The sequence below is a fragment of the Pristiophorus japonicus genome, chromosome 10, assembly GCF_044704955.1.
Source record: "Pristiophorus japonicus isolate sPriJap1 chromosome 10, sPriJap1.hap1, whole genome shotgun sequence".
Lineage (NCBI taxonomy): Eukaryota > Metazoa > Chordata > Chondrichthyes > Pristiophoridae > Pristiophorus > Pristiophorus japonicus.
In genome coordinates this window covers 199263060-199289563 of record NC_091986.1, presented here as the reverse complement: position 1 = coordinate 199289563, position 26504 = coordinate 199263060, and the positions used below count along the sequence as shown (strand labels likewise).

At 44.5% G+C, this 26504-nt stretch overlaps 2 protein-coding genes across 3 annotated transcripts in view; one reads left to right on the top strand and one right to left on the bottom strand.

The window, feature by feature from the left end:
* slc9a7 (solute carrier family 9 member 7) overlaps positions 1 to 2931 on the top strand; it is a 195250-nt gene extending 192319 nt beyond the window's left edge. For both annotated transcript variants that reach the window (XM_070892484.1, XM_070892483.1), the window contains one exon: positions 1981 to 2931. In XM_070892484.1, the coding sequence (XP_070748585.1) occupies positions 1981 to 2229 (249 nt within the window). In that variant the 3' untranslated portion in view covers positions 2230 to 2931. The remainder of the gene's footprint in view (positions 1 to 1980) is intronic.
* Positions 2932 to 7191: 4260 nt separating this feature from the next.
* Positions 7192 to 26504, bottom strand: part of chst7 (carbohydrate (N-acetylglucosamine 6-O) sulfotransferase 7) — a 32255-nt gene continuing 12942 nt past the window's right edge. Inside the window, exon 2 of the mRNA XM_070892485.1 lies at positions 7192 to 8452. The gene's annotated coding sequence lies outside the window, so the exon portion shown is untranslated. The remainder of the gene's footprint in view (positions 8453 to 26504) is intronic.

The window sequence follows — 26504 nt, the reverse complement described above, 5'->3', positions numbered from 1 at the left end:
TATAGTTTAATTAAAATAATTGTGGCAAATGGCTAATAACTCTCTTCTACTGAATTCTAAATATTAAAGAACACATTAAATATCAAAATTAATATTTTTATTTTAGAATGAATCAATGTACCAGAAGATGCAGAGTTGCTTTTTTTAAGTTTAATTCTGGATTTTTTCCTGTTGCATTCCAGTCTTGTGTGATTGGACCAGAGATCTTTTTTTTTTCCCAATAGTTGAACTTCCTATTGCTTGCAGTATTGGGAGTTGTGTGTGTTATAAACGTCTCTCTTGTTTTTCCATTTGCTTCTTTCAAGGTGAAGTCACACTGCCCAATACCTCCACGGAACAAGCCAGTCCCTGCTTTGGAAGCCTGGCTCCAATAGAATGTCTCCTGCTCTGCATAAATACTTTGGGCATGTGCAGAGCTTACCTCCCAAACGTTCTTTCTTTTTTTTTCATTTTGAGAGTGCCTTGGAGCACTCTAAACGTTTAAATAAAACTTGTGGTCTACTCAGCGAGGTCCGGTGGACCCCAGAGCGCTCTTAAACGTGGCTTGATACATTAGAGCTTACTCAACATTAGTGATATGAGAAGGCCTCTTCCAAAGGTCTTGCTGAAGGGAATCATTTAATGTTACACCCTTTTATTCTTCCTTTTATGGTCACCACTTTTTTTCATGTCCAACGCTGGACAGCAGTGAATGGAGCGAGGCGTTAACTTGAGTTATGACATCTGCTTTGCTGCTGTTGAAAATTGACAAAACTTTAGTTAACAAATTGGGTGAAAATAAACTGTAAAAAAAAATGATTTGGGACTGGTTTACATTTTAGAAAATTCTCGACAGCCCAGTTAGAAATTGGACTGTCTGGTTTAAATCCCTGCGTGACACGCAGCAGAGTTGATAACCAACCTGCTCCCAGACATTTGCTGAAGCCATTGTGTAACTTGCCGCTAGAGATGCCATGCTTTATCTTTTTGCCCCCCTGTAGGGTTCTGCATGAGAAGTTGGCCGAGATTTTCTAATGGCGTTCACCGTTATTTATGCGCAAATGCTACAGCACCTTCAGGTGAAGGGCAAATGACCGGTTAAATTCAAATATCTGAAAGTTGCTATCCGAGTTACGCCGTTCTGCTGTTATCTGCATGAAAACGGCATCCCGCTGTCTGGCTCATCTTTGATATGCATTGAATAACATAACGTTGCTGTATTTGCACGGTAGATATGAACTAAACTGTCCACAGATAGTTTAAGTTTTGTACATTCCAGTCTAAGTACTCTTTTAACGGTGTGATAAGTGTTAATTACTGCCCGTCAACCTATTGGGCATTGAAAAAGAACTATTACAAGTGTGGAGTCTCATTCCTTCTGGTTTTAATTGTCGGAGATTTTAAAAACCTGAAATTTTCAGTTAAAATTTTTTAACTTCTCCTTTCTGTCTTTTCTCTCTTTCTCAATCCAATCTTTGTTTCCCCCTCATTATTTCTTTCTGTTCCTGATTTGCCATTGCATTCACTCACTCTAACTCACACTTCCTTCTCAGTCCTTGCGCTGTTTATTTCACAATCCTTCACTCTGATTGGATAAGGAGACACACAGTTGCTTGTCCTGTTCACTCAGGTCCCAGATGCCCGGTTTCCCTCGCTGCAACATTATCAGCTCACACTTTCAGCAACTCGCCACTCAAACATTTTAAAAACTTAAATGTGCAAGAACTAACGGCAGATCCTGTTAGATGCTCTCCTGCAGCAAAATTTGGCCCATTATTAACCTTAAATAAGTTATGTCTGCCTGGGCACTATGGCTAACTGTATATTCTTTCCCTCCTAAAAGGGATTTAGTGCATCAAATTGATGAAGGAACTGTACAGAAATTAATGTGAGGAATAGTTTTAGAATAGTTAGTTAGCACTGTAGTGCTAGGCTTTAAATTGAGATTGTTGGCTTAATCTCCTATAGTAACTCTGAACTGCCATGTTCTTCATCTTCCAGAATCAAGAGCAGCTCAGAGACGACGACTCTGATCTCATCCTGAACGACGGTGACCTGAATTTGACCTACGGAGGAAGTACGCTAACTGCTAATGGCTCTTCCGGCTCAGGTACTGCATCCAACAGTGTGGATGGCAAGAGAACCAAGAGCATCTCGGAAGATGCACTGGAACATGAGCTTGGAATAGAAGACCATGAACTTATCACTAGAGGCACCAGATTAGTGTTCCCCTTGGAAGACCATGCATGACTGCAGTGACGCTAGTAGGCCCAAGAAGGATCAAAGCCTATTTTGTTCTCAGCTATGAGACTGAACTGGTTTACTTGTGTATTTTTTTTCTCTCTCTCTCTCGCTCTCCCCAAAATCTCTTTTTTGGCTCAGCTATTTACGGTGCAAGAATGTGAAAAAACATGTGTGTGTGGCATTTCATTAAGCTTTTACACATGGATGAAAATGCCCCGACTCTTTAGTGTACTACTAGTGCCATCGCTGTTGAAATCATTTCGTTGACTGACTGATTAGCCTCAACACTGTGATGCTTCTCTTAAAGCCCCGGTTACAGCCAGCGCGTCGGACCATGCTGCCAATTTCAGAAATTGACGCCGCCAGCATCATGCGCCCGCGGCAGTCAGTGCACAGCTACCTTCTAGCCTTTGCGTTCAAAGTAATAAAAAAACACAGGCAGTGCGTGTGCCTACTGCACTGTCATTATATTTCTAACAGCAGAGAAGAGGTGATTATCTTTTTTTTTTGCCGCTGGAAATGTCACTGGAGTCAGTTGCTGGTGAGCAGAGCTCCAGGCACGGGTCTCGGTGTAACTCCACTCGCAATTTCCACCACCTCCCGAATGCAGCTGTGTGCTCACGCCACTGTTAGAAGCTGTACCTCACGTCGGTGCAATGTAGCTGAAGTTGCCAGGCTGAAGATCTTGGTGCGACAGGAGGAAAGGCTTTGTGGGGGTGGGGGGGAGGGGAGGTTATTAAAACCTCAGTGAACTGCGAAATGTAATGTTGTCCTTCAAAGACTGATGGAGAGATGACGATATGCTTACTCCACAAACTGAAGGCGCATTGTTTTCTTGCCATTAGTTTTGCTATTGCAAAACGTATGTGTGCTCACATTAGAGCTGTGTCCCTTTCGTCTGTATATTTTCAACGTCACTATAAGATGTTCACTGTTTTGCTAATCTACTGGCTAATGACGACTTTAAAAAGAATGCTGTAAAGCCCATAGTTCATGACACACACGGCGGGGAAGCGATGTGGATTTTTATTTTAATTCACTGGATTTTAATGTGCCACCACGATAACTAAAACCTTTTGCAGTGTTGTATTATCCTTGGGGCAGATAATTGAAATATATCCATCTGTCCCAATTACCTTTTTAACTATTGGGATATCCGAATTCTTGCCTTCTCTGGCCCCATCTGATCAGTGCTGACCAGCCCATTAAAGTTTGCAACAAAATAGTTGCAGTAGTGGCTCTTATGTTGCAAGAGTGCCGATCCAGAGATAATTAACACATTGTTTTCTCCATACATCATTTTTTTAGTCCTCGAGGGGCAGACATATGGTTATTTCCCACCCCTTCCCTTTCATATCATTTTAAGAGGCCCAGTAACAAAATTTTCTTTTGGATCGTGTGGGCCCATGAAAGAGGCAGTTGGATAATGGCGCAGGAGGACCAGATTTCTTTGGGGGAATGGGTTTGACTGGGCTTCCCTTGTCACTCGTGTTCTTTGCAAGAAGAACAAATGTCCTGAAGGTCGGACTCTCCAAAGTGCTACTATTGTTCATTTTAAAGTACTAATGCCCTCCAGTAGAAGTCTTTCACCCTGACGTGAATCATCACACTATCCTTTCTATGTTTCTGCGCCTGGCGTCATATTTTTTTTAATTGAAGCGGTATTTTGAATTCCTTTAGATAAAGATAATCCCAAAATTCAGGTCAAACTTTTTTTTTGTTAACTGAAGTAAGCCAATAGAAGGATTGCACTTCCCATGCTCAATACAATGTCCGATTGGAACGGCAGTTGAGCGAGGGATGCAATTTTTGCTGGGCTGTAGGAATGCGAAGCCTTTATACTGCAGGCCTCATCAATTAGAGCAGAACACGAGGTAATTGTTCGCCAAAGGAGGCCGTTGGCCTTTGCTGTTGGACCTGGCTGAAGGTTCATACAATGGACTGTTTGGTGCAGTGAGCCAGCACCAGGCCTCTCTGCACAACTCCCTCACCAACTTTATGTTTGACAGCTCCTTATGCGACTGACATTGACAACATTTAATCAGACCTCGTAAGGTGTCCATTTTGGATTTGTGCATTTTGCTGCTGTATAACTAATAGCAGTTGGAAGATACACTAAGTGGGACAACGACAAAGAATTGCGTTAACGGAATGGAAGGTAAATTCAAAGAATTCTTTCTTAACGTGACAAGTCTCTGATAATTGCAGGAAGATAGATGTCTTTTTTTAAACTGTAGAATAATCTCATTAAGATTGACAAGAAACTATTTATTACTTGGGTTATTTTTTGTTGCCGAGGCTTTGTGCTTGCACTGTATACTTCACTTAATTGAGGTGAGGGTTTCTTGTGCAAAGGGAATAAAGAGTACTGCTGAATCAAGTGATTGAATTGACGCAAACTCAAAATCTGATGTGTGGACTACACAGGGCATCCCAATACAGGATTCCTTAAGGCGTTCACGGTCAACCAATTTAATGAAAGGCATAGTTATGTTGACGTAGAGGTTTAATGTTTTTTTTTTAAGAAGCTTGATTTTCACACAAAGGGTGCCCTAAAGACTGTCGTCGGAAAATTTGCAAAGGACTGCAGGAAACAAAAATGAACCTTAAAGTTGCCATGTAGCTGTAAATCAGTGTTGCAAAGTCATTATCTTTTGTCATTATGGCTGAGCTACAGTGTGCTTAAATTTCGTTCCTAGCATTGTCTGTCACAGTAACATTGAACGTTTCACAAAAATGTGCCCCCCCCCCCCCCTCCATGAAATTGAACATCAAGAGTTAAAAGCAGAGTTGAGATGTACCTTTCTGAAACTGACATCTGACATGAATGCTTGGACATCATTGAATCAGGTGGCACTGGAAGAGGTTCTTACCCAGATATGTTATGGGCATGGGTGAAGGAGGAAATGATCAAGTGACAACTGTGCAGGAAAGAATTTTTCCAGTTCCTCCTGCATCTACAATCAATGAAGGAAATGGGCGCCTCTCTTTTTCAGAAAACCTTATTACTCTAAATTCCAAACTATGTGATGTACATACACGGTACTAAAGAAGTATTTTGACAGCCTTAAACTTGACTGGGTCAATAACTTACAGGAATACGGAGGCGATGGCAGAAAATGCTCGTGCATTCGCCAGCAGACTCCAGGCAAAATGAGTGGCTCTGTTGGAAACGGCAGGCTCTCTTCTTGACACTATCTGCTGGGGGGGTTCCTAACATTTTACACACTTTGGTTGAATTGTGATTCGAGAGCTTGTTTCATTTTGATGTTTGTTGTTGGAATTTGATCAGTACTTACGCTGTCTGAACTCTGGCAATTACAATTTGATCTATGCTTTGAAAACAAAACTGAAGGGTGCATAAAGGTCATCTTTAAAAATATAGGGATGTGCAAAACATCCACTGATTTCATGAGTTATATCACAAATGTGTCAACAATAACTTGCATTTATATGGCTGCTTTAATGTAGAAAAATGTCCTCTGGCGCTTCACACAAGCGTGATCAGACAAAAATTCACACCGAGCCAAAGGAGATATCAGGAGGGGTGACTAAAATTTTGGTCAGAGGTGAGTTTTATGGAGGATCTCAAAGGGAGAGAGACAGAGGCGGAGAGGTTTAGAGCCTGGACAGCCAAAGGCATGGTTGCCAGTGGTGGGGAGAAGGAAATCAAGGGTGTGTACGAGGTCAGAGTTGGAGGAACATTGAGTTCTCTGCGACTGGTAGGGCTGGAGGAGGCTACTGTGATGTGGAGGGGCAAGGCCAGGAAGGGATTCGAACATGAGGATGCACATTTTAAAATGGAAGCTTTGGTGGACCGGGAGCCAATGTAGGTCAGCGAACACAGGAGTGTTGAGTAAGTGGGACTTGGTGTGGGTTAGGACACGGGCAGCAGAGTTTGGATGATAGGTGTATGGACGATGGTAGGCTGGCAAGAAGAGAATTTGGAATAGTCCATGGATGAGGATTTCAGCAGCGGATGGGCTGGGACAGGAGTGGAGATGGGGCGATATTATGGAAGTAGAAGTGTACGATCTTGGTGATGAAGAGGATGTAGGGTCGGAAGCTCCGCTCGAGATCAAATGTTCATTAATTGATCTGTCCGCCCCCCTATTAGTGTCAACCTTTCCTAAAATAAAAATTATTTTTAACCATTACAGTGTGCTGCATTATGGGCCCTGGCCTTCACCCTGTTTCTCCCAAGATCAAGAAAAAACATTAAAATGTAATGAAAATATAATTTAATTCGGCTAGTATCATTAGCCGGTAATGTTTAAATGCAGCCAGCAGGTTTTCTGATTTCTCCTTTAAATGCATATATAAACACACGCACACACAAACTAACTTCTACTTTGCCCGGTTTATCTGACACTTCCTCCATTATAAGCAGGCCAATTCTTGGGAAAGTGAAAATATGCGATTTCTGCCCCCCTCCCCAATATGATGTTTTCTTTTTTAAAAGGCCACTGTCTTCACGTAAAAGTGTTTTGCAGATCTCTTTTTTTTTCCCTTCTGAATGAGAAGTACTTTATCACCTTCATGTGGTCACATGCAAATCACATGATGCATTCCAACATGTTTATTCCTTTACTGCACTGTTATCAACTTGGGGGGGGAATTTCACCAAGCGATTTCTCACTAACCTAATGGCCCTTCGAGGGGCCATTGTCCAATTGCTCATCCCTTATGAAATCAGGATAATTTATCTTGTGAAAGCCAGAGCTTTGTTTTTCACATTCTATATTTACAAAACATGTTACCTGCGACTTCTTACCATTTGTGTTATTTTATTCCCACACTGTGCCAATGTGTTCTCGTGGAGCAATTGAGCACAGGGTGTAAAAAAAATCTCTGAATCCTGTGACCTTCATTCTGTAGTAGTATCTCTCGGAAAGCCTACAAATGTGACATTTTTCATGTAGAACCATCCAATGCATTCGAGAGGTGGCCTGCAGAAAGCGTGTTAGTCCAATATATGCTAATGAAGCAAAGTCATGAGAGTTTAATATACTGTATATTCAGATGTCGTGGTTAAAATTTTATTCTGAGTTTCAACACAATCAGCACTTTAACAACCAAACCTCCATATGTTCCTCCATTACATTTTAAATGAAAACAACAGGGCTGGAGTGAAGGTTTATCACGCGTAAAGGTTCGATTTGAATTGCAAGTAGGTATTTGGTTTCTGTGTGGTCTTTGTGCATGTTGTGATAGCTGTCCTCTCCTTCCAAGGCTATGATCTTTGTATGAAGAACCAGCCAATTGCCAACAAGTAGGCCTGTGTATGAGATTCCGTGCGGAAAAGGCTTGCCAAGTTCCCAATATGTTTTGTACTCAAGCCCATGAGTTGAAAGCTATGGGGACGGGAGGAAGAGAAACAAATAACAATCTGTGTTCTCTTCCTGTGGTTTCTCCCAACCTTTAGTGTCCCGTCTTTGTCGCCCATTTTTCTTCTGCATTAGAAGATATCCTAGCAAAAGAGAACTGCTATTCAGGATTTGCATTCTTGACTGTTTTTTTAAAAGCGTGTTCCGAATGTGTTCCAGTCTTCAAGAATCTGCGATGGTGATCACATTGTTTCTAGGGAGTGTTGCGATTGAAAGTTCATGAAGAGCTGAAGCAAATTCAGATGATCTGTGATTGCCATCATGGTCTGCCTCACTGATGTGAGGAGAGACGCATCTCATCACAAGAACCATTAACAACACACAGACTTAATGAAATGTGTGCTAAATACTTTTATCTTCTGCCCAACCCCCACTCACCCAGTGGGTGGCGGGGGGGGGGGGGTGGAGGGAGTGAGCAGGGAGGATGAAACTGGGTACCCTTACATCTGTTAAGTTGCGCGTTGCTTTTTTTTCCCTCTTCAGTGTATCTGTCCAACTTGGTGCAACAGAAGTTTGTTTCTTCGCTGCCACCTATCCCAGCCAATGGCATCCCCAGCATGAGAGGGTTTGAGGCGGGGTAGTAAGCACTCCATAAACCGATCCCATTGCACCTTAGTACTTATTGAAGTGTAGTTCTTGGATTTTTGAAAATAAATATTAATATATATTTTTTCTGCTATGCAGAACTGTGCAGGAGATTTGTAGACGTAAATCGTAAAAGGTCTTTAGAAAGTCATCTACGCCAGGTGACGCCGTTGTTGCCTCATTGTTTTGCAGTCCTTTGCACCAGGTTTGATTGTCTGCCCCATGCAAACTGTTGTATTGGTTTTGCTTTAATTTACCTGAAAAGAAAGGGGAGAAAAAATTATTTGTTTCTGCTCCGACAGAATGTGAAATAGAAATAATAGCGGGGAAAGGGGAAAAAGTACACATCCACTATGAAAATGAGAATTTGTGTCTCTGTCAACAGTACTCACTACAGCAAAGGTCAGTCATATCGGCAAATTATCATACGCTGTTTAAATGGTTGCTATTTGTTGACTTCTGAGCTTGTTAATGTGCTTGTGCCATTAAAAACAATGATTCCTTTAGTCTAGTGTGATATCCTTGAACAGTTTCATTACCTAGACCATCTGGACCCGAGATGACACTGAAATAACCAGCGTCCGTTTGTCGAACGGTAGCTAACTTGACCCTGTGTTTCCAATGCAAACGTAAGTTGAGTAAGTTTTCTTAATTCTAATAATGTGTACAGTAGTGCAGGTTAATGTACTAATGTAATCATGTCTCATCATGCATGATACAAAAAGATTCAAGTGTATATGTTGTCATAAAAATAAAAATGAATATAAATCAATTCTTTACATTTTGCTGTCAGTGTTTGTACCTGTAGCAGCGAAATTGATGCTCTGTACAAGAAACCTTACAAATGGCTTCAAATAATAGTGTAGGGTAAAGGCCTACAACTGCAGGTTGGTGTAGCAGTGTGATGTAGAGAGTGGAAGGATGTGTTTTGTGTCCACAGTTCTCTAAGTGTGACATGCAAGAAAGACAGACTTGCATTTGGTCGTGAAAGGCGCTTTATAAATCCAAATCTTTCTTTTCTTTTTATGGCATTTTTCATGACTTCAGGACGTCCCAAGGCACTTTACAGCCAATGAAATACTTTTGGAGCGTAGTCACTGTTGTAATAGAAACATAGAAAATAGGTGCAGGAGTCGGCCATTCAGCCCTTAGAGCCTGCACCACCATTCAATAAGATCATGGCTGATCATTCCCTCAGTACCCCTTTCCTGCTTTCTCTCCATACCCCTTGATTCCCTTAGCCGTAAGGGCCATATCTAACTCCCTCTTCAATATATCCAATGAACTGGCATCAACAACTCTCTGCGGCAGGGAATTCCACAGGTTAACAACTCTGAGTGAAGAAGTTTCTCCTCATCTCAGTCCTAAATGGCCTACCCCTTATCCTTCGACTATGTCCCCTGGTTCTGGACTTCCCCAACATCGGGAACATTCTTCCTGCATCTAACCTGTCCAGTCCCGTCAGAATCTGATACGTTTCTATGAGATCCTCTCTCATCCTTCTAAACTCCAGTGAATAAAGGCCCAGTTGATCCAGTCTCTCCTCATATGACAGTCCAGCCATCCCTGGAATCATTCTGGTGAACCTTCGCTGCACTCCCTCAATAGCAATAGCAATGTCGGAAACACAGCAGCCAATTTGCGCACAGCAAGCTCCCACAAACAGCATTGCGGTAATGACCAGATAATCTTTTTAGTGATGTTGGTTGAGGGATAAATATTGGCCAGAACTCCCCTGCCCTTCTTTGAAAAGTGCCATGGGGTCTGTTGCATCGGAGAGGAGAAGCAGGGCCCTCAATCTGGAAGACGACACCTCCGACAGTGCAGCACTCCCTCAGCACTGCACTGGGAGTATTAACCTAGATTTTGTGCGTATTATATGTTGTTTCTGGTCTCGGCTCTGCCATCTAGGCTTTGAAGGTCGAATTGTTCCCCATTCCCAAAGGATGAAGGGAACTATGGGTAGTCTGCCTGCGCCACATTCCTTTAGATAGCGGGAGCACCTGGCTTAGTTACCTGGAAAGAAACAGTCCATGATCCACAGGGAACTTACTTTCACTCTTTTTCTAAAGGCGTGGGAGAAGAAGATGCTTCATGTTTTGTGAGTATTTGATTTAAAACAGTCTATTATCTTTGAGGGGCACTGTGCGGGCACTTGGTGCCGTTCACTTCATCTAATACCTGTTATTCCAGCCATGGGAAACGACCGCATTGAAATTTGTTACAATGAATTGAAACAAACAAGTCCATTATTCGCCTCAGAAAGCCTACGGATGGGAGCCAAATTTTGTACTGTAGAAGATACCCGAGATTGAGGTTTGTGCTCTACAAACCTTCTTTGTGCCTGAAACCAGATGCACTGATAAAATCTTAGTGAATGTTCGTGGCCTCATTTTGAAACAAGTACACACATTCTCGTGTTTAAGCTTTTCAGTTGTGCAGCAATCTTGGCGAAAGCCATTTAGAGTGCGAACTGCAAATAAAACTATCTAGTATTAAATTGAATGAAATGGAAGGGCGAAAGGCCAAGTAAATATTGCTTATAACCAGTCCTGCGGGGCACAAATGTTTGTTCCAATCCTGACCTAAATAAGGGTCCACTCTGGGCTCAAACTTCAGCTCGTGTGTTTTCTTTGCGAAGAATGTGTAACCTTATGGTTAAACAAAACCCGCTGAGAAACTCCAGCTGCAGTCGCTGGCTGAGTGTGTGCCAGTAAAAACCCTAAATGAGTGAAGCCAAGCCAAACATCCCAAGATTCACCAAGGCCAAGTTGCTTAACGGAAACTAACTTTAAAAACGGGGAAGTTAGCAGGTGCACTCGGGGTCGAAAGTTTGTGGCACAGCGCATGCAAAAATAAAAAATATCTTGTATAGCTTGTTTTGTGCAGATCCTCGAGCAGTGTTAAAGAAATATTACAGTATATGTTGTCTCCACTTGTGAATGGCACCAAGCCAGGTTTACACCAAATAGTTTATCAATAACATCTGATCAAGTTTTCCTCATCCATCTCTTCCCTCTTGAAAGTGCCGTCTGGTGTTCGGATACAGTTCCAGAGCGATGGTGCCATCAGTGTCAACTGGGTAGCACTCTCACCTCTGAGTCAGATGGTTTGTGGGTTCAAGTCCCTAGCCAGAGACTTGCGCACAGAAATCTTGGCTGACACTCCAGTGCTGCACTGTTGGAGGTGCCGTTTTTTGGATGAGACATTAATCATCATCATTTCATCATAGGCAGTCCCTCGGAATGGAGGAAGACTTGCTTCCACTCCCAAAGTGAGTTCTTTGATGGCTGAACAGTTCGATACGAGAGACATAGACCCTGTTACAGGTGGGACAGACATTCGTTGAGGGAAGGGATGGGTGGGGCTAGTTTGCCACGCGCTCCTTCCGCTGCCTGTGCTTAGCCTCTTCGTGGTCTTTGCATTGAGACTCGAAGAGCTCAACGCCCTCCCGGATGCACTTTCTCCACCTCAGGCGGTCTTCGGCCAGGGTCTCCCAGGTGTCAGTGGTGATATCGCACTTTACCAGAGAGGCTTTGAGGGTGTCCTTATAACGTTTCCACTGCTCACCTTTGGCTCGTTTGCCATGAAGGAGCTCCGCATAAAGCATTTGCTTAGGGAGTCTCGTATCTGGCATGCGAACGATGTGGCCTGCCCAGCGAAGCTGATCGAGTGTGGTCAGTGCTTCAATACTAGGGATGTTAGCCTGGACGAGGACACTGATGTTGGTGCGCCTGTCTTCCCAGGGGATTTGCAGGATTTTGCGGAGACATCGTTGGTGATATATCTCCAATGACTTGAGGTGCCTTCTATACATCGTCCATGCCTCAGATCCATACAGGAGGGCGGGTATTACTACAGTCCTTGGACCAGGAGCTTGGTGGTAGAGTTGAGGGCCTGGTTTTCAAACACTCTTTTCCTCAGACAGCTGAAGGCTGCACTGGAGGCGATGTTGAATCTCCGCATCAATGTCTGTCTTTGTTGATAAGAGGTTCCCGAGATATGGGAAATGGTCGTTAAACTGAGGCCTCGTCTGTCCTCTCGGGTGCATGTAAAAGATCCCATGGAACTATTTCGAAGAAGAACAGGGGAGTTATCCCCGGTGTCCTGGCCAATGTGTATCCCTCAACCAACATCACTAAAATACATAATCTGGTCATTATCACATTGCTATCTGTGGGAGCTTGCTGTGTACAAATTGGCTGCCGCGTTTCCTACATTACAACAGTGACTACACTCCAGAAATATTTCATCGGTTGTAAAGCTTTGGATTGTGAAAGGCGCTATAGAAATGCCAGTCTTTCTTTTCTAGTCATTTGGGCAAATTCTGTTCAGTCATGTAGAGCAAAAAAAACTACACCTATTGGCCTTTTCCAATTCCTAAAAGGAAATTCTCATATTTGTGATATTCGGCAACTACACATAGACAAGCCCCAGCAGCCAGGATATTGCACATCTGCTTTGAATAGACGGGGTTCTTAATTTGACATCAGATATTATTTTACTGCGTCAAAGTTTGGTTTCCTGGACAACTGCTGAGAATGTGATATTTATAGCGCTGTCAGAGATTATGTTCTGTGCTCCTTTATCTTTGTTGACCTGATTACATTCGTGCACTGAGCTTTTTGATAACCAATACACCAGCTAGCACCTCCCTTTCTATTTGATCGAAGAGGTCTGTAAGGTTTTGAAGAGTTGTCTGCCTTCAACTTAAAATTGAGTCCTTAGCAGAAAATGCCCAATAGTGTGATACCATCACAGGACGGAATTACATAATTTGACTTTCCACTGTGTTTCTGGTTGGTTTTTATGGAGACTCTACTTTGTGTTTCTACATTTGCTACCTTCCCTTCCTCTATGCAAGCTCCCTTTCTCCCTCCACCCCTTAAATCGATTAAATGTTTAGATAGTAATGGAATCAAGGGATATGGGGATAGTGCAGTAAAGTGGAGTTGAGTAGAAGATCAGCCATGATCTTATTGAATGGCGGAGCAGGCTTGAGGAGCTAAATGGTCGACTCCTGCTCCGATTTCTTATGTTCTTATTCGGCATGGGAATCCCTTAAAAGTGTGCTTCTAAATATTTGTTTGTCGCTAAAATAATTCAATTATGATATTTGTGATATTCGGCAACTACACATAGACAAGCCCCAGCAGCCCGGATATTGCACATCTGCTTTGAATGCTCATACTAAAATCAACAAATAGAGAGACTGTTGCATTTTTTTTTCATTCACGGGATTGGAGCGTCACCAGCAGGGCTAGCATTTTTTACTCATCCCTAATTGCCCCCGAGAAGGTGGTGGTGAGCCGCCACCTTGAATGCAATTGAGTGGCTTGCGAGGCCATTTCAGAGGGCAGTTTAGGATCAACGTCTGGAGTCACAGCCAGACCAGGCAAGGACGGCAGATTTCCTTCACATTAAAGGAACAACTATCTGGCAGTTTCACAGTCACCATTACTGATACTAGCTTTTATTTAAATTTAATTGAATTTAAATTCCCTAGCTGCCGTGGTAGGATTTGAACTCGCGTCTCTGGATCATTGGTCCAGGCCTCTGAATTATTAATCCAGTAACATAATCACTGTGCTAACATATCATCCTGGAAAGGAACATTTTCACAGATATGGGGAAAGAGCAGGGCTGTGGGATTAATTGGGCAGCTCCTTCAAAGTGCCAACATAGGCATGATGGGCTGCATGGCCTCCTTCTGTGTGGTAAGATTCTATCATTCTTAAATGTTGGTACAGTCTTTACAGGTATCCCAGCTTTAAGTTAACTCTCTGCTTTTATGTTTTCTCATACATCTGAATAAAAGATTAAACTGCCCCCAGCCAACTAAAACAAAAGGGAAAATAAACCAGCAATGTAACATTTCAACGGCGATATTTTCACTTGTCCCAACAGCAAACTACATCTTCATAATTATATCCTCCTTGTGATCTAAATAGTTACCTAAAATCAGAATTGCAATACAAACCAATTTCATTGCATTTAAGTTTTTTTTCTTTAACAAGGTACTTCCAAAAGCTTTTGAGATGGAAACTCTAAAATTGTCATTTTGTCAGCTTTTGACAATGGGAGAGAACTCCTCCAATGGTTTGTTAGATAAATGCACCACATGGCATGGTTCTAAGCCATGAACCGTACTAGAAATCGCCCACCAATGCAGTGGGAAGGAGTGCTCACTGTGCGAGCCAGTTGATCCCAGCCACGACAACAGTCGCTGCACTGCAGTGGACTTCTGTCACTAGGCTAGGGAGGAGGCAGGGGCAGGCCGTCCGTGCTGGCAGTACGAGGAGGGGAAGTGGGACCTGTCAAATGCAGTAGCCATTTTACTCCGGTAGGAGCAGGCAGGGGCAATGAATGACCAAGGGGATGGGGGAAAAGAATGTATGGCAAGGGGAGGAGGCCGAAGTAAGAGGGAGGCGAGGGGGAAAGGGTAGAATGGATGGGAAAAGGGGACTGGAACAGTACACAGCCAGGAGGAAATGGAGGGGTCGGTGGCAGTGAAAGGAGGGAAGTGGAAGCCAGCAAAGGAGAGAGGGAAGGGGAAATCTGGGGCAATGAAAGGTAGATAAATAGATGGTAAAAAAAGGAAGGGTGATGTAATGTATGCACCTGGGAAGATGCTCACAGGTTTGTAGAGCTGTTGAAAAAATGGCACTGGGCCCTGACTCCGTTAGGTGTGTCGAGGAGGCTCAAGCACGTGGGGAGATCCCGTCCGAACTGACCACCGTCCGGACGGAATTCCTCATCGGTGCCAAACCCCGGAACCTCCCTCGGGAGCCGGCGCCTCACAACTTGAACCGACTCGGGGAAATCCCCTCCGTGCCTTTCAGTTCTGCGCGGAGGGGTTTCCTGTACGGGCTGCTCCTGCACACTCTCAACCTTGCCATCCTCGTCTGCCTTCCGGACACGCCATGGCGCACCATCTTGCCGTCGGAGGAGGCGGGGGTCCCCGATGGAGTGCACTCTACGTGGGAGTCCTCCCATTATTTATCGGGGACTTGGCCTGGAGGGTAGTGCACGGAGCAGACCCGTGCAATAAATTTTTAAGCCGGTTCACGGGCTCCCAGGCTGCCTGCAATTTCTGCGGTCTGGTGGAGTCCGTGTTCCATGTTTTTATCGAATGCGCGAGGTTGCAGCCCCTGTTCCATTATTTAAAGGGGCTGCTCCTCAATTTCCGGTTGCACTTCAGTCCCACACTCCTAATCTTTGGGCACCCTGTGCGGAGGAGAGCGGGTAGGTCTGAGGGCCTCCTAGTAGGACTGCTCCTGGGCACGGCCAAGGGTGCCATCAGCCGGTCCAGTCAGCGGGCGGTCGAGGGGGTCGTTCAGCCTGACTAACTGCCTCTCTTCCACGCCTACATCCGGGGCAGGGTGTCCCGAGAGATGGAGCACACGGTGTCCACCGGTACGCTCATGGTCTTCGTCGAGAGGTGGGCGCCGGAGGGACTGGAGTGCATTGTCACCCCCGGCAACCAAATTTTAATTTGATTTTATATGTTTTAAAGTTTAATTTGTTTTAATTGCTGTGTTTTTAGTGTCCCCCTCCCCTTTTATAGGGGACACTTGTAAATTATGGTTTTAGAGACCAAAAAAACTACAAAAATACAAAAAAAAACAAAAAAGGGCCTTGGGAAATGTTTGGAGTGTCCTCCAGATCAGGGGGCACGATTTAATGTTTAAGATTTAATGTTTAATATTGTTTACTCCAAAAAGAGTTGTAGAGCTGTTGAAAAAATGGCACTGGGCCCTGACTCCGTTAGGTGTGTCGAGGAAGCCCAGGCATGTGGAGTGACCCCGTCCAAACTGACCCCCGTCCGGACGGAATTCCTCATCGGCGCCAAACCCCAAAACATCCCTCGGGAGCCGGCGCCTCTCAACTTGAGCCTCCTTGGGGAAATCCCCTCCGTGCCTTTCAGTTCTGCGCGGAGGGGATTCCTGTATCGGCTGCTCTTGCACACTCTCAACCTTGCCATCCTCGTCTGCCGTCCGGATACGCCATGGCGCACCATCTTACCGTCTGGAGGAGGCGGGGATCCCTAATGGAATGCACTATACGTGGGAGTCTTCCCTCTATTTATCGGGGACTTGGCCTGGAGGCTGGTGCATGGAGCAATCCCATACAATAAATTTTTTAATCCGTTCACGGGCTCTCAGGCCGCCTACAATTTCTGCGGTCTGAAAGAGTCTGTGTTCCACGTTTTTATTGAATGTGCGAGGTTGCAGCCCCTCTTCCAATATTTCAAGGGGCTGCTTCTCAAATTCTGGTTGCACTTCAGTCCCACACTCCTAATCTTTGGGCACCCTGTGCAGAGGGGAGCGGGCAGGTCGGAAGGCCTCCTCGTAGGACTGCTCCTGTACATAGCCAAGGGGGCCATCAGCCGGTCCAGGCAGCGGGCGGTCGCGGGGGTCGTTCAGCCCGACTGCCTGCCTCTCTTCCGCGGTTACATCCGAGCCAGTGTGTCCCTGGAGATGGAACACGAGGTGTCCACCGGTACGCTTGCGGCCTTCCGCGAGAGGTGGGCGCCGGAGGGACTGGAGTGCATCATCACCCCTGGCAACCAAATTTTTATTTGATTTTAATATCTAAAGTTTAATTTGTTTAACTTGTCAGTTTTAGTGGCCCCCCAGCCACCTTTTAGCCAGGGGGCGCTTGTACAATTTGTGTTTCCAGTGCCATCAAAAAAAAAAACAAGGGGGCACCTGAAAAGCTTTTTGGAGTGTGCCCCCCCACCCCCCCTTAATCAGGGGGCACTTGATTACTAATACAACTCAAAATAGTTGTAGATTTGTTGAAGAAACGGCACTGGGCCCTGACTCTCTTAGGTGTGTCGAGGATGCTCAAGCACGTGGGGCGATCCCGTCCGAACTGACCCCCGTCCGGATGGAATTCCTCATTGGTGCCAAGCCCTGAAACCTCCCTTGGGAGCCGGCACCTCACAACTTGAGCCTCCTCTGGGAAATCCCCTCCGTGCCTTTCAGTTCTGCGCAGAGGGGATTCCTGTACGGGCTGCTCCTGCACACTCTCCACTTTGCCATCCTGGTCTGCCGTCCAGACACGCCATGACGCACCATCTTGCCGCCCGGAGGAGGCAGGAGTCTCCAATGGAATGCTCTCTACGCGGGAGTCCTCCCTTTATTTATTGGGGACTTGGCCTGGAGGGTGTTTTACGGAGCAGTCCCGTGCAATAGATTTTTAAGTCGGTTCACGGACTCCCAGGCCGCCTATAATTTCTGCGGTCTGGAAGAGTCCGTGTTCCACGTTTTTATTGAGGTTGCAGCCCCTCTTCCAATATTTGAAGAGGCTGCTCCTCAAATTCTGGTTGCACTTCAGTCCCCCACACCTAATCTTTGGGCACCCTGTGCGGAGGGGAGCAGGCAGGTCGGAAGGCCTCCACGTAGGACTGCTCCTGGGCATGGCCAAGGTGACCATCAACCTGTCCAGGCAGTCGAGGGGGTCGTTCGGCCCGACTGCCTGCCTCTCTTCTGCGGTTGCATCCGAGCCAAGGTATCCCTGGAGACGGAGCAAGCGTTGTCCTCCGGTATGCTCGCAGCCTTCCGTGAGAGGTGGGCACCGGAGGGACTGGAGTGCATCATTTCAACCGGGAACAGAATTTTAATTTGATTTAATTTGACTTGATTCGACAAAGGTTTCCTTTATATTAAATTGTTAATTTGTGTTTTGGTGCCCTCAAAACAAAACAAGAGGGCACTTGAATGAAAGTTTGTACCAAAATAGTTGTAGAGCTATTGAGTGGGAGTAGCTTAGCAAGTCATGTGATGTTCACAAGACTCAATAAAACCCCAGCCAGTTGGGTTCGGGGAATCCACGATGTAGCAGGTGGTTGTGAGCCTGGTGGATGAATTGGTAATGTGTAGTATGATTATTAAACCTTATTCAAATAAACCAAATAGTTCTTAATAGCAATGTGTTGCTCTGAATTCTTAAGCAAAGAACCCATGAAGCAAATCCGTTGCAGGGGACATAGATGGTATTGAAAGGGCGAGAGAAAGGGGCAGAAGCTGGAAGCAGTGGGGGAAGAGGGGAGAGGTTGGGAGCAGCAGTTTGGGGTAGGTAAGGAAAGAGTGTGGCAGAATTAACTGAGAGGCAGTGGAGAGAAAGAGTGCTAGTTTTTTTAGGTCAGTCTTCTGCGATAAAGTAGATAAGCATACTTCAGGCATATTTTAAAACAAACCACAAACTTGCACAAATAGTGCAGTACGGGTTTTTAAAAAAAAAGGAAACACTGTCTCGTTTTGTAAAGCATAAGAACAAAACATCACTGCAAATGCTGTTTATGCAGTACTGAGACCCCAAAGGTCGCCCCTAAATGCTCTGTGGGCAGGATTTATGAATATAATTTCAGTCGAAGCAAATCAGTAGATATATAGCCAATTAAAAAAGGAACGTTTTATCAGACTTAAACTACATACACTTTGCAACAGTTTCAGTCAGAATGTCAAATGCAGCTTTGTGTCTGTGGTATATTCTTGCGGCATCTCTAACAAACACACTCTACAAGATGGCTCTAATACAGAAACCTATGACCCTTTGTTGTATTTACATCAGTAGTTGCAGTACACCAGTAGCCCACTAGGTGGAGCAGTAGTCCACTAGGGGGAGCTCTATAACACTGTCTTCTCCCACAATATGCTTCTTAATAAGCATCTTTGAATGTTGAGAGAAATGGGATTACAGCACAAATTGGATCTTTTTTCCCGTCAAAACCTATAGGCCTGAATTTTCCCATCAAAAAACAGGTGGGTTTGGAGCGTGAGGGCAGTTAAATTGTTAAAATTTTGAATCCCGACCTGATCCTGCCTCCAACCCGCCCACTTCCGGTTTTCCCGGAGGCAGGGGGGACTTGGAGTGGGCAGCCAACCTTGCTGCTTGGGGGCATTAGCTCAATTTAAATATGGTAATGAGGCTGGAAGCCTTTATTTTCCCCTCCATTTTGTTTTTAACTGCCTGTGGGTGGGTTTCACACAATTCGTGCAAACCGCAGTTAAACAGAGGCAGGGACTGCTGCTTACAGGATGTAAGCAGATTTATCCCTACCTTCTGGATCCAAATACCCTACCTAATCCCACCCTCCACCCCCACGATCGGAGATCCCGCCCCCCCCACACGAGGCCTTCGATCACTGCCCCAGGCCTCACCACACCTCCCTTCCCCTCAGGCCTCCCCCCAACGATGATGAGGTCGGCCACAATTGTCGGGCAGCTGGTCCCAATCCACTGGCCCCCCCCACCCCCACCTGCCGATCCTCCGTTTCCCACCCCCCACCACCTCCCACAATCTCCGATCATCCTACCCCAGCTTTGATTCCCCGCTTGCCGGCCAATCCCTGATCCCCGACCACCCCCCATTGCCCGACGATCCTGCAACTCTTCCCGATCTCTTCCCCCCCCCCCCCCCCCCACCCCCTTCCGCCGATCCTGACCCTTGACCAACCCCTCACAACCGAGGCCTACCCGCCCGCTGTCAGCCAGCCTCTCAACCTGGCTGGCTGCGGGCGGGAAAGCGAGGCCTCACCTTCAAATTAGGCCCCTGGCGGTTAAATCGGCAGGGCCTGCAGGAAACCTGGCCTCCCGGGTTTCCCACCCATCTCGGATTCCGCCCCTAACCCGTCCCCTTGTACAAAATTCCAGCCATTCTCTTCAGAATCTGAAGCATAAAGAAAATATCTAATGCAGCTGATGATGCAGCACACATTTGGAAATGATCTGCCTCACCCTAGATTTTGTCCACACCTGCGAGTTTCCAATTTCTGCTCTCTTGATACTCGATGAAGAGATAAACCACTATTGAGAAAGAGTGACTAGACCATTCAGTGGACTTCTACTGCTGAGTGGGGAACCTTTCTGGAATGGATCATTATTTCTCATCCTTGCTATAGCCTGATGTTGCCTTTAGGTCCATTCCTCATTTGATATCTGCTGGAGTGGCCTGGTAATACTCTCGGGTCTATACTGCTTTGTCTCTTTGGGCTGCACAGTATTGTGCATTGTTCAAATCGCCAGTCTACACAAACGGGTTATGCAACCATTGGAGAAGGTGAAAAGTAACCAGAATAATTCTGAGCATAAGGGAAGTGACCGAGTCCAACGGAAAATCTCAATCTCTACAATCCAGGCAGATGTTAAGGGGTGGGGGCGCATAATTGAAGTATATAAAAAGGTTTGGATATCATAAAGTCAGAATGTTACCTGTAATTAATTAGGATCGTAGGACCAGAGGTCTTAAGTAAAAACTCGTTTAAAACTGATCGGATACCAGAAAGAACTTCATCTATGGAGTGATAAATGCCAGCAACAAGTGCCAGGAAGCACTGTGGAGTTGCAGTCTGTCGCAGTATTCACGCATAGTTGGATGCTGGGCTTGTGGAGTTGGATCAGAACCATAGAGGTTTACAGAGCAAAAGAAGGGCATTCGGCCCATTGTGTCTCTGCCACTCTTTGTAATCCAGAACTAATCCCACTGCCCTGCTCTCTCCCGTAACCTTGTAACTTCCTCTGCTTCAAATATTTATCCACTTATCCTTTTAAAAGAGCAACTGTCTCCATCTCAACTATTCCCTGTGGCAAAGCATTCCCTACTCTCTGAACCCTCCATTCCCTACTCTCTCAACCCTCTGCATAAAGAAATTAAATACTCGAAGGATGAAGTTTGGTGAGTGAAGGGCCCTATTTGTTCCCCTTGGCTTTTCTAACATTCTAATGCAAGCAGCGTACTGTTATGGCATGGGAAGATAATTGACATGACAGACCACATGGCGTGGTTGAGGCGAATAGCACAGATGCATTTTGAGGGGAAGCTAGATCTGAAACAAAAAACAAAAGTGTGCAAGAAACATAGAGAAAGAAAGATGGAGATAAACAAAGGGAAAATCATTTTCAAGAAATTGCAGTCGGAGGCTTCCTGCAGACGGATGCCTCTGACCAAAAATGCTTTAACGAAAGTACCCGCTGGTCCCGGAGGAACGTAGACTTGTGGTCCGAGACCTCCATTCGCAATCCAGCGTATGGGCCCACGTATTCCAGGAGCATATGTGCAGCCCAAGATCACGTGGGCCAGACCAATCAATTAAAATGGAGTATCCCCATTCACAGTGATGCTGATCTCAGTTTGTACGGATATCACCATTTCTGTGAATGGGGATACTCCCAAAAACGCACACATTTCAAATAAATAAGAAAAACACTTCACATATTGAAAATTAATTGAATTGAATTTATTATTAAATGTGTGACAAAATTATTTTTTTGAATGTTTTTAAATATGTTTTAATAGGGGTAAAAATTAAACTTACCTTAATGGACAGGGTTTTTAATATGAAAATGAGTGATAATTGTTTATTTTCCTATCTTTTAAAACTCTTATGCTGGTAATAGCAGGCCATACGCCTGATTTTACCAAGCGTAAGAGTTTGAAGGACATTTGCTGGGCAGGAGTTGGGCAAATAGCCCAAATCTCTGCCTGCGGAGGCCCTTCTCCTGGGGATGTGTTGGAACTGTCAAAAGACATTTTGACAATTCGCAAATTTTGGTTCTCAGTGCATGCGCGTCGCGCGCTGAGAACCAATACTTGTGGAGCCTCTTTGGCACGAGCATACATCATACGCGCCCAGAGAGGCTGCAATTTACTGCCCAATGATTTACAGACCGGAAGAGGAAATCACCGATCAACTAGACAGCTCCTTGGATTATTTAAGATTTAATTAAATGGACAATGGCACCTGAAGTGACCATTTGACCCATTATATAATGTCCTTTTGACATTATTTAGAGTCTTCAAGGAGATATTTTATAAACAGGAAGCACACAAATTAGTCACATGGTGTATGATTGTTACGAAGAAATTAAATGTCTGAAACATGAGGAAGAAATAGGAGGATATGTTGTCAGGGTGAGATGAAATAAATAGAGTGGAGGAGGCTGTATTACAGTGTTACTACGCGGTTAATTCTATGCATGATTGTTTTCCCTCAGAATTCTGATTGGATAAGTAGTGAACCAATCAGACAGGTGATTCATTTGTTTCACTGCTATCCAATTATTTCTTGCGAAACACCCAATCACAGAAACAATCAATTGGAAAACTCTTGCATGCGGCTTTGACATGAGAAAAATCATTAGCTATTGTAATGTATGTGCCTGTGAGTATACTCACAGGCTTATGGAGCTGTTGTTCGTAGGACTGCTCCTGGGCATGGCCAAGGGGGACCATCAGCCGGTCCAGGCAGCGGTCGGTCGAGGGGGTCGTTCAGCCCGAATGCCTGCCTCTCTTCCGTGGTTACATCCGAGCCAAGATATCCCTGGATATGGAGCACGTGGTGTCCACCGGTATGCTCGCAGCCTTCCGCGAGAGGTGGGCGCCGGAGGAACTGGAGTGCATCATCACCCCCGGCAACCAAATTTTAATTTGATCTTAATGCCTAAAGTTTAATTTGTTTAAGTTGTCGGTTTTAGTGCCCTCCCCCCCCCCCCGCCCCAATCCCTGCCTTTTAGCCGGGGGGCACTTGTATAATTTGTGTTTCTAGTGCCCTCAAAAAATAACAAGGGGGCACTTAAAGTTTTTTTGGAGTGTGCCCCCCCCCCCACCTTTTAATCAGGGGTCACTTGATTAAAGTATACAACAAAATAGTTGTAGAGCTGTTGCTCCATCAACCGGTCCAGGCAGCGGGCGGTCGAGGGGGGCATTCAGCCCGACTGCCTGCCTCTCTTCCGTGGTTACATTCGAGCCAGGGTATCCCTGGAGATGGAGCAGGTGGTGTCCAGAAAGATATCAATGAGTGCCCCTTTAAATACCTCCGGAAATGTGCGATTCTAACCTGTACAATACTAGGTGGGTCCAACACTGACCGTTCCCTATGCTACAGTGCATGAAAATTGCATCGGGGTCTTATAGACATCAGAGAATCACAATTTACACATTTTAATGTTACAGCTAGTCGCTCTGACCACCAGCGGGAATAGTTTGACACTCCAACCTGTATATGGAAGCCAATAATAGGGAAAAAATCCACCTCACCCTTTCAAAGATTACTTACTGTAACTTGTTTAAAACTAAGTCATAAATCTTTGCAATAGTTGAATGTATTAACCTTATAGGTTATGAAATATAAATTGTATCCATATGCTGAGACTTGTTTGGAATTCTTAAAACTAGCAAGGCCCGCTTTCTCTGATTTAACTCTATAAAGATGGTTAACAGGCACAGTCAATATAATATTTTACTTTCCATTTTATTAATAAGGCACATGTTTTGCCATTTTCATTTCACACCAGAAATATATTTTGTTTAAATTCTGTCAACATAAGAACATAAGAATTAGGAGCAGACCATTTGGCCCCTCGAGCCTGCTCTGCCAATAATAAGATCATGGCTGATCTGATCTTGGGTTCAGCTCCACTTACCTGCCTGCTCCCCATAATGCTTCACTCTCATCGCTCAAAAATCTATCTATCTCCACCTTAAATATATTCAATGACCCAGCCTCGACAGCTCTTTGGGGTAGGGAATTCCATAGATTTACACCTCTCTGAGAGAAGAAATTCCTCCTCATCTCAGTTCTAAATGGATGACCCCTTATTCTGAAACTATGCCCCCTAGTTCAGATTCCCCCACGAGAGTAAACATCCTCTGTGTATCTACCTTGAGCCCCCTCAGTATCTTATATGTTTCAATAAGATCACCTCTCGGGCCCAAGTTTCGGCCTTAGTTGCTCCTGATTTTTTGGAACAACTGGTGTAGAACGGAGTATCTTAGAAATTCAAATTCTCAGCATTTAGTCTGCTCCAGTTCTAGTCAGTTAGAACAGTTTCACTTTGGAACAGAATTTTTTGTTCAAAAGAGGGCGTGTCCGGCCACTTACGCCTGTTTTCAAAGTTTCGGCAGTGAAAACTTACTCCAAACTAACTTAGAATGGAGTAAGTGAAGATTTTTGTATGCTCGAAAAAACCTTGTCTACACTTTAGAAAATCAGGCATAGGTTATAAATCAGGCGTAGGGAATGGGGGGCGGGGGGGCGGGGGGTTTAAAGGGAAGTTTACAAACATTAAAACTTCAGTTTTACAAATAAAGAGCCATCATCAATAATAAATGATAAAAACATCAATAAATCAACCAATAAATCAATCAAAAAAAATTAAGAAATAATGTTTTTTAAAAAATCAATAAATAAAACATTTTCTACTTACCGACTGCAGCACCGGGAGCCCTCCAACTGTAGCGCGCATGTGCAGAGGTCCCAGCACTGTTTTCAGCGCAGGGTCCTAGCTCCGCCCCCTACTGCTCGTGCTGCGCCGCGCCTGACTCCAGATAACCAGCAGGGAGCCGGAGAATACGCAAGTTTTTTTTAGGCGCACTTTGTGGCGCAAAAAATGGGCGTCCAGGTCGGGGCTGTGCCGTTCTAGGCACGGCCCGAAACTTGGGCCCATTCTTCTGAATTTAAATGAGTATAGGCCCAACCTGCTCAACCTTTCTTCATAAGTCAACTCCCTCATCTCCGAAATCAACCGAGTGAACCTTCTCTGAACTGCCTCCAATGCAAGTATATCGTTCCTTAAATAAGGAGACCAAAACTGTACGCAGTACTCCAGGTGTGGACTCACCAATACCCTATTATAGTTGTAGCAGGACTTCCCTGCTTTTATACTCCATCCCCCTTGCAATAAAGGCCAACATTCCATTTACCCTCCTGATTACTTGCTGTACCTGCATACTAACTTTTTGTGTTTCATGCACAAGGACCCCTCTGTACTGCAGCATTTTTAAATTTCTCTCTATTTAAATAATTTGCTTTTTTATTTTTCCTGCCAAAATGGATAACTTCACACTTTCCCACATTTTACTCCATCTGCCAAATGTTTGCCCACTCACTTAGGCTGTGTGTATCTCTTTGCAGATTTTTTGTGTCCTCCTCACAATTTGCTTTCCCACCCATCTTTGTATCAACAACAACTTGGCTACATTACACTCGGTCCCTTCATCTAAGTCATTAATATAGATTGTAAATAATTGGGGCCCCAGCACCAATCCCTGTGGCACCTCACTAATTACAGTTTGCCAACCTGAAAATCACCCATTTATCCCGACTCTCTGTTTTCTGTTCGTTAACCAATCCTCTATCCATGCTAATATATTGAGCTCTTATCTTGTGCAGTAACCTTTTATGTGGCATCTTATCGAATGCCTTCTGAAAGTCCAAATACACCATATCCACTGGTTCCCCCTTATCCACACTGCTCGTTACATCCTCAAGGAACTCCAGCAAATTTGTCAAATGTGATTTCCCTTTCATAAAACCACGCTGACTCTGCTTGACTGTGTTATGCTTTTCCAAATGTCCTGCTATTGTTTCCTTAATAATGAACTCCAGCATTTTTCCAGCAACAGATGTTAGGCTAACTGGTCTATAGGTTCCTGCTTTCTGTCTGCCTCCTTTTTAAAATAGGGGCGTTACATTTGTTTTTTCCAATCAGTTGGGACACCTCCAGAATCTAGGGAATTTTGGTAGATTACAACCAATGCATCCACTATCTCTGCAGCCACTTCTTTTAAGACCCTAGGATGCAGGCCATCAGGTCCAGGGGACTTGTCCACCTTTAGTCTCATTATTTTACCGAGTACTGCTTCTTTAATGATCGTGATTGTTTTAAGTTCCTCCCTCCCTATAGCCCCTTGATTATCTATTATTGGGATGTTTTTATTGTCTTCTACCGTGAAGATCAATACAAAATATTTGTTCAAAGTCTCTGGGATTTATCTGTTTCTCATTATTAATTCCCTAGTCTCGTCCTCTAAGGGACCAACGTTTACTTTAGCTACTCTCTTCCTTTTTATATACCTCTTACTATCTGTTTTTATATTTCTTGCTAGTTTGCTCTCATACTCTATCTTCCCTTTCTTTATTATTTTCTTAGTCGTCCTTTAAAAATTTCCCAATCCTCTGGTCTCCCACTAATCTTGGCAACTTTGTATGTCATTGTTTTCAATTTGATACCATAATTTACTTCCTTAGATAGCTATGGATGATTCTCCCTTCTCTTAAAGTCTTTCCTTCTCAGTGGAATATAGTTTTGTTGAGAGTTATGAAATATCTCCTTCAATGTCTGCCACAGTTTATCAACCGTCTTACACTTTAATCTATTTTCCCAGTCCAATTTAGCCAACTCTGCCTTCATACCTTTCTAATCACCTTTATTTAAGATCCGGACACTGCTTTGAGATCCAACTTTCTCAACCTCCAACTGAATTTGAAATTCAACCATGCTATGGTCACTCTTTCCTGGAGGA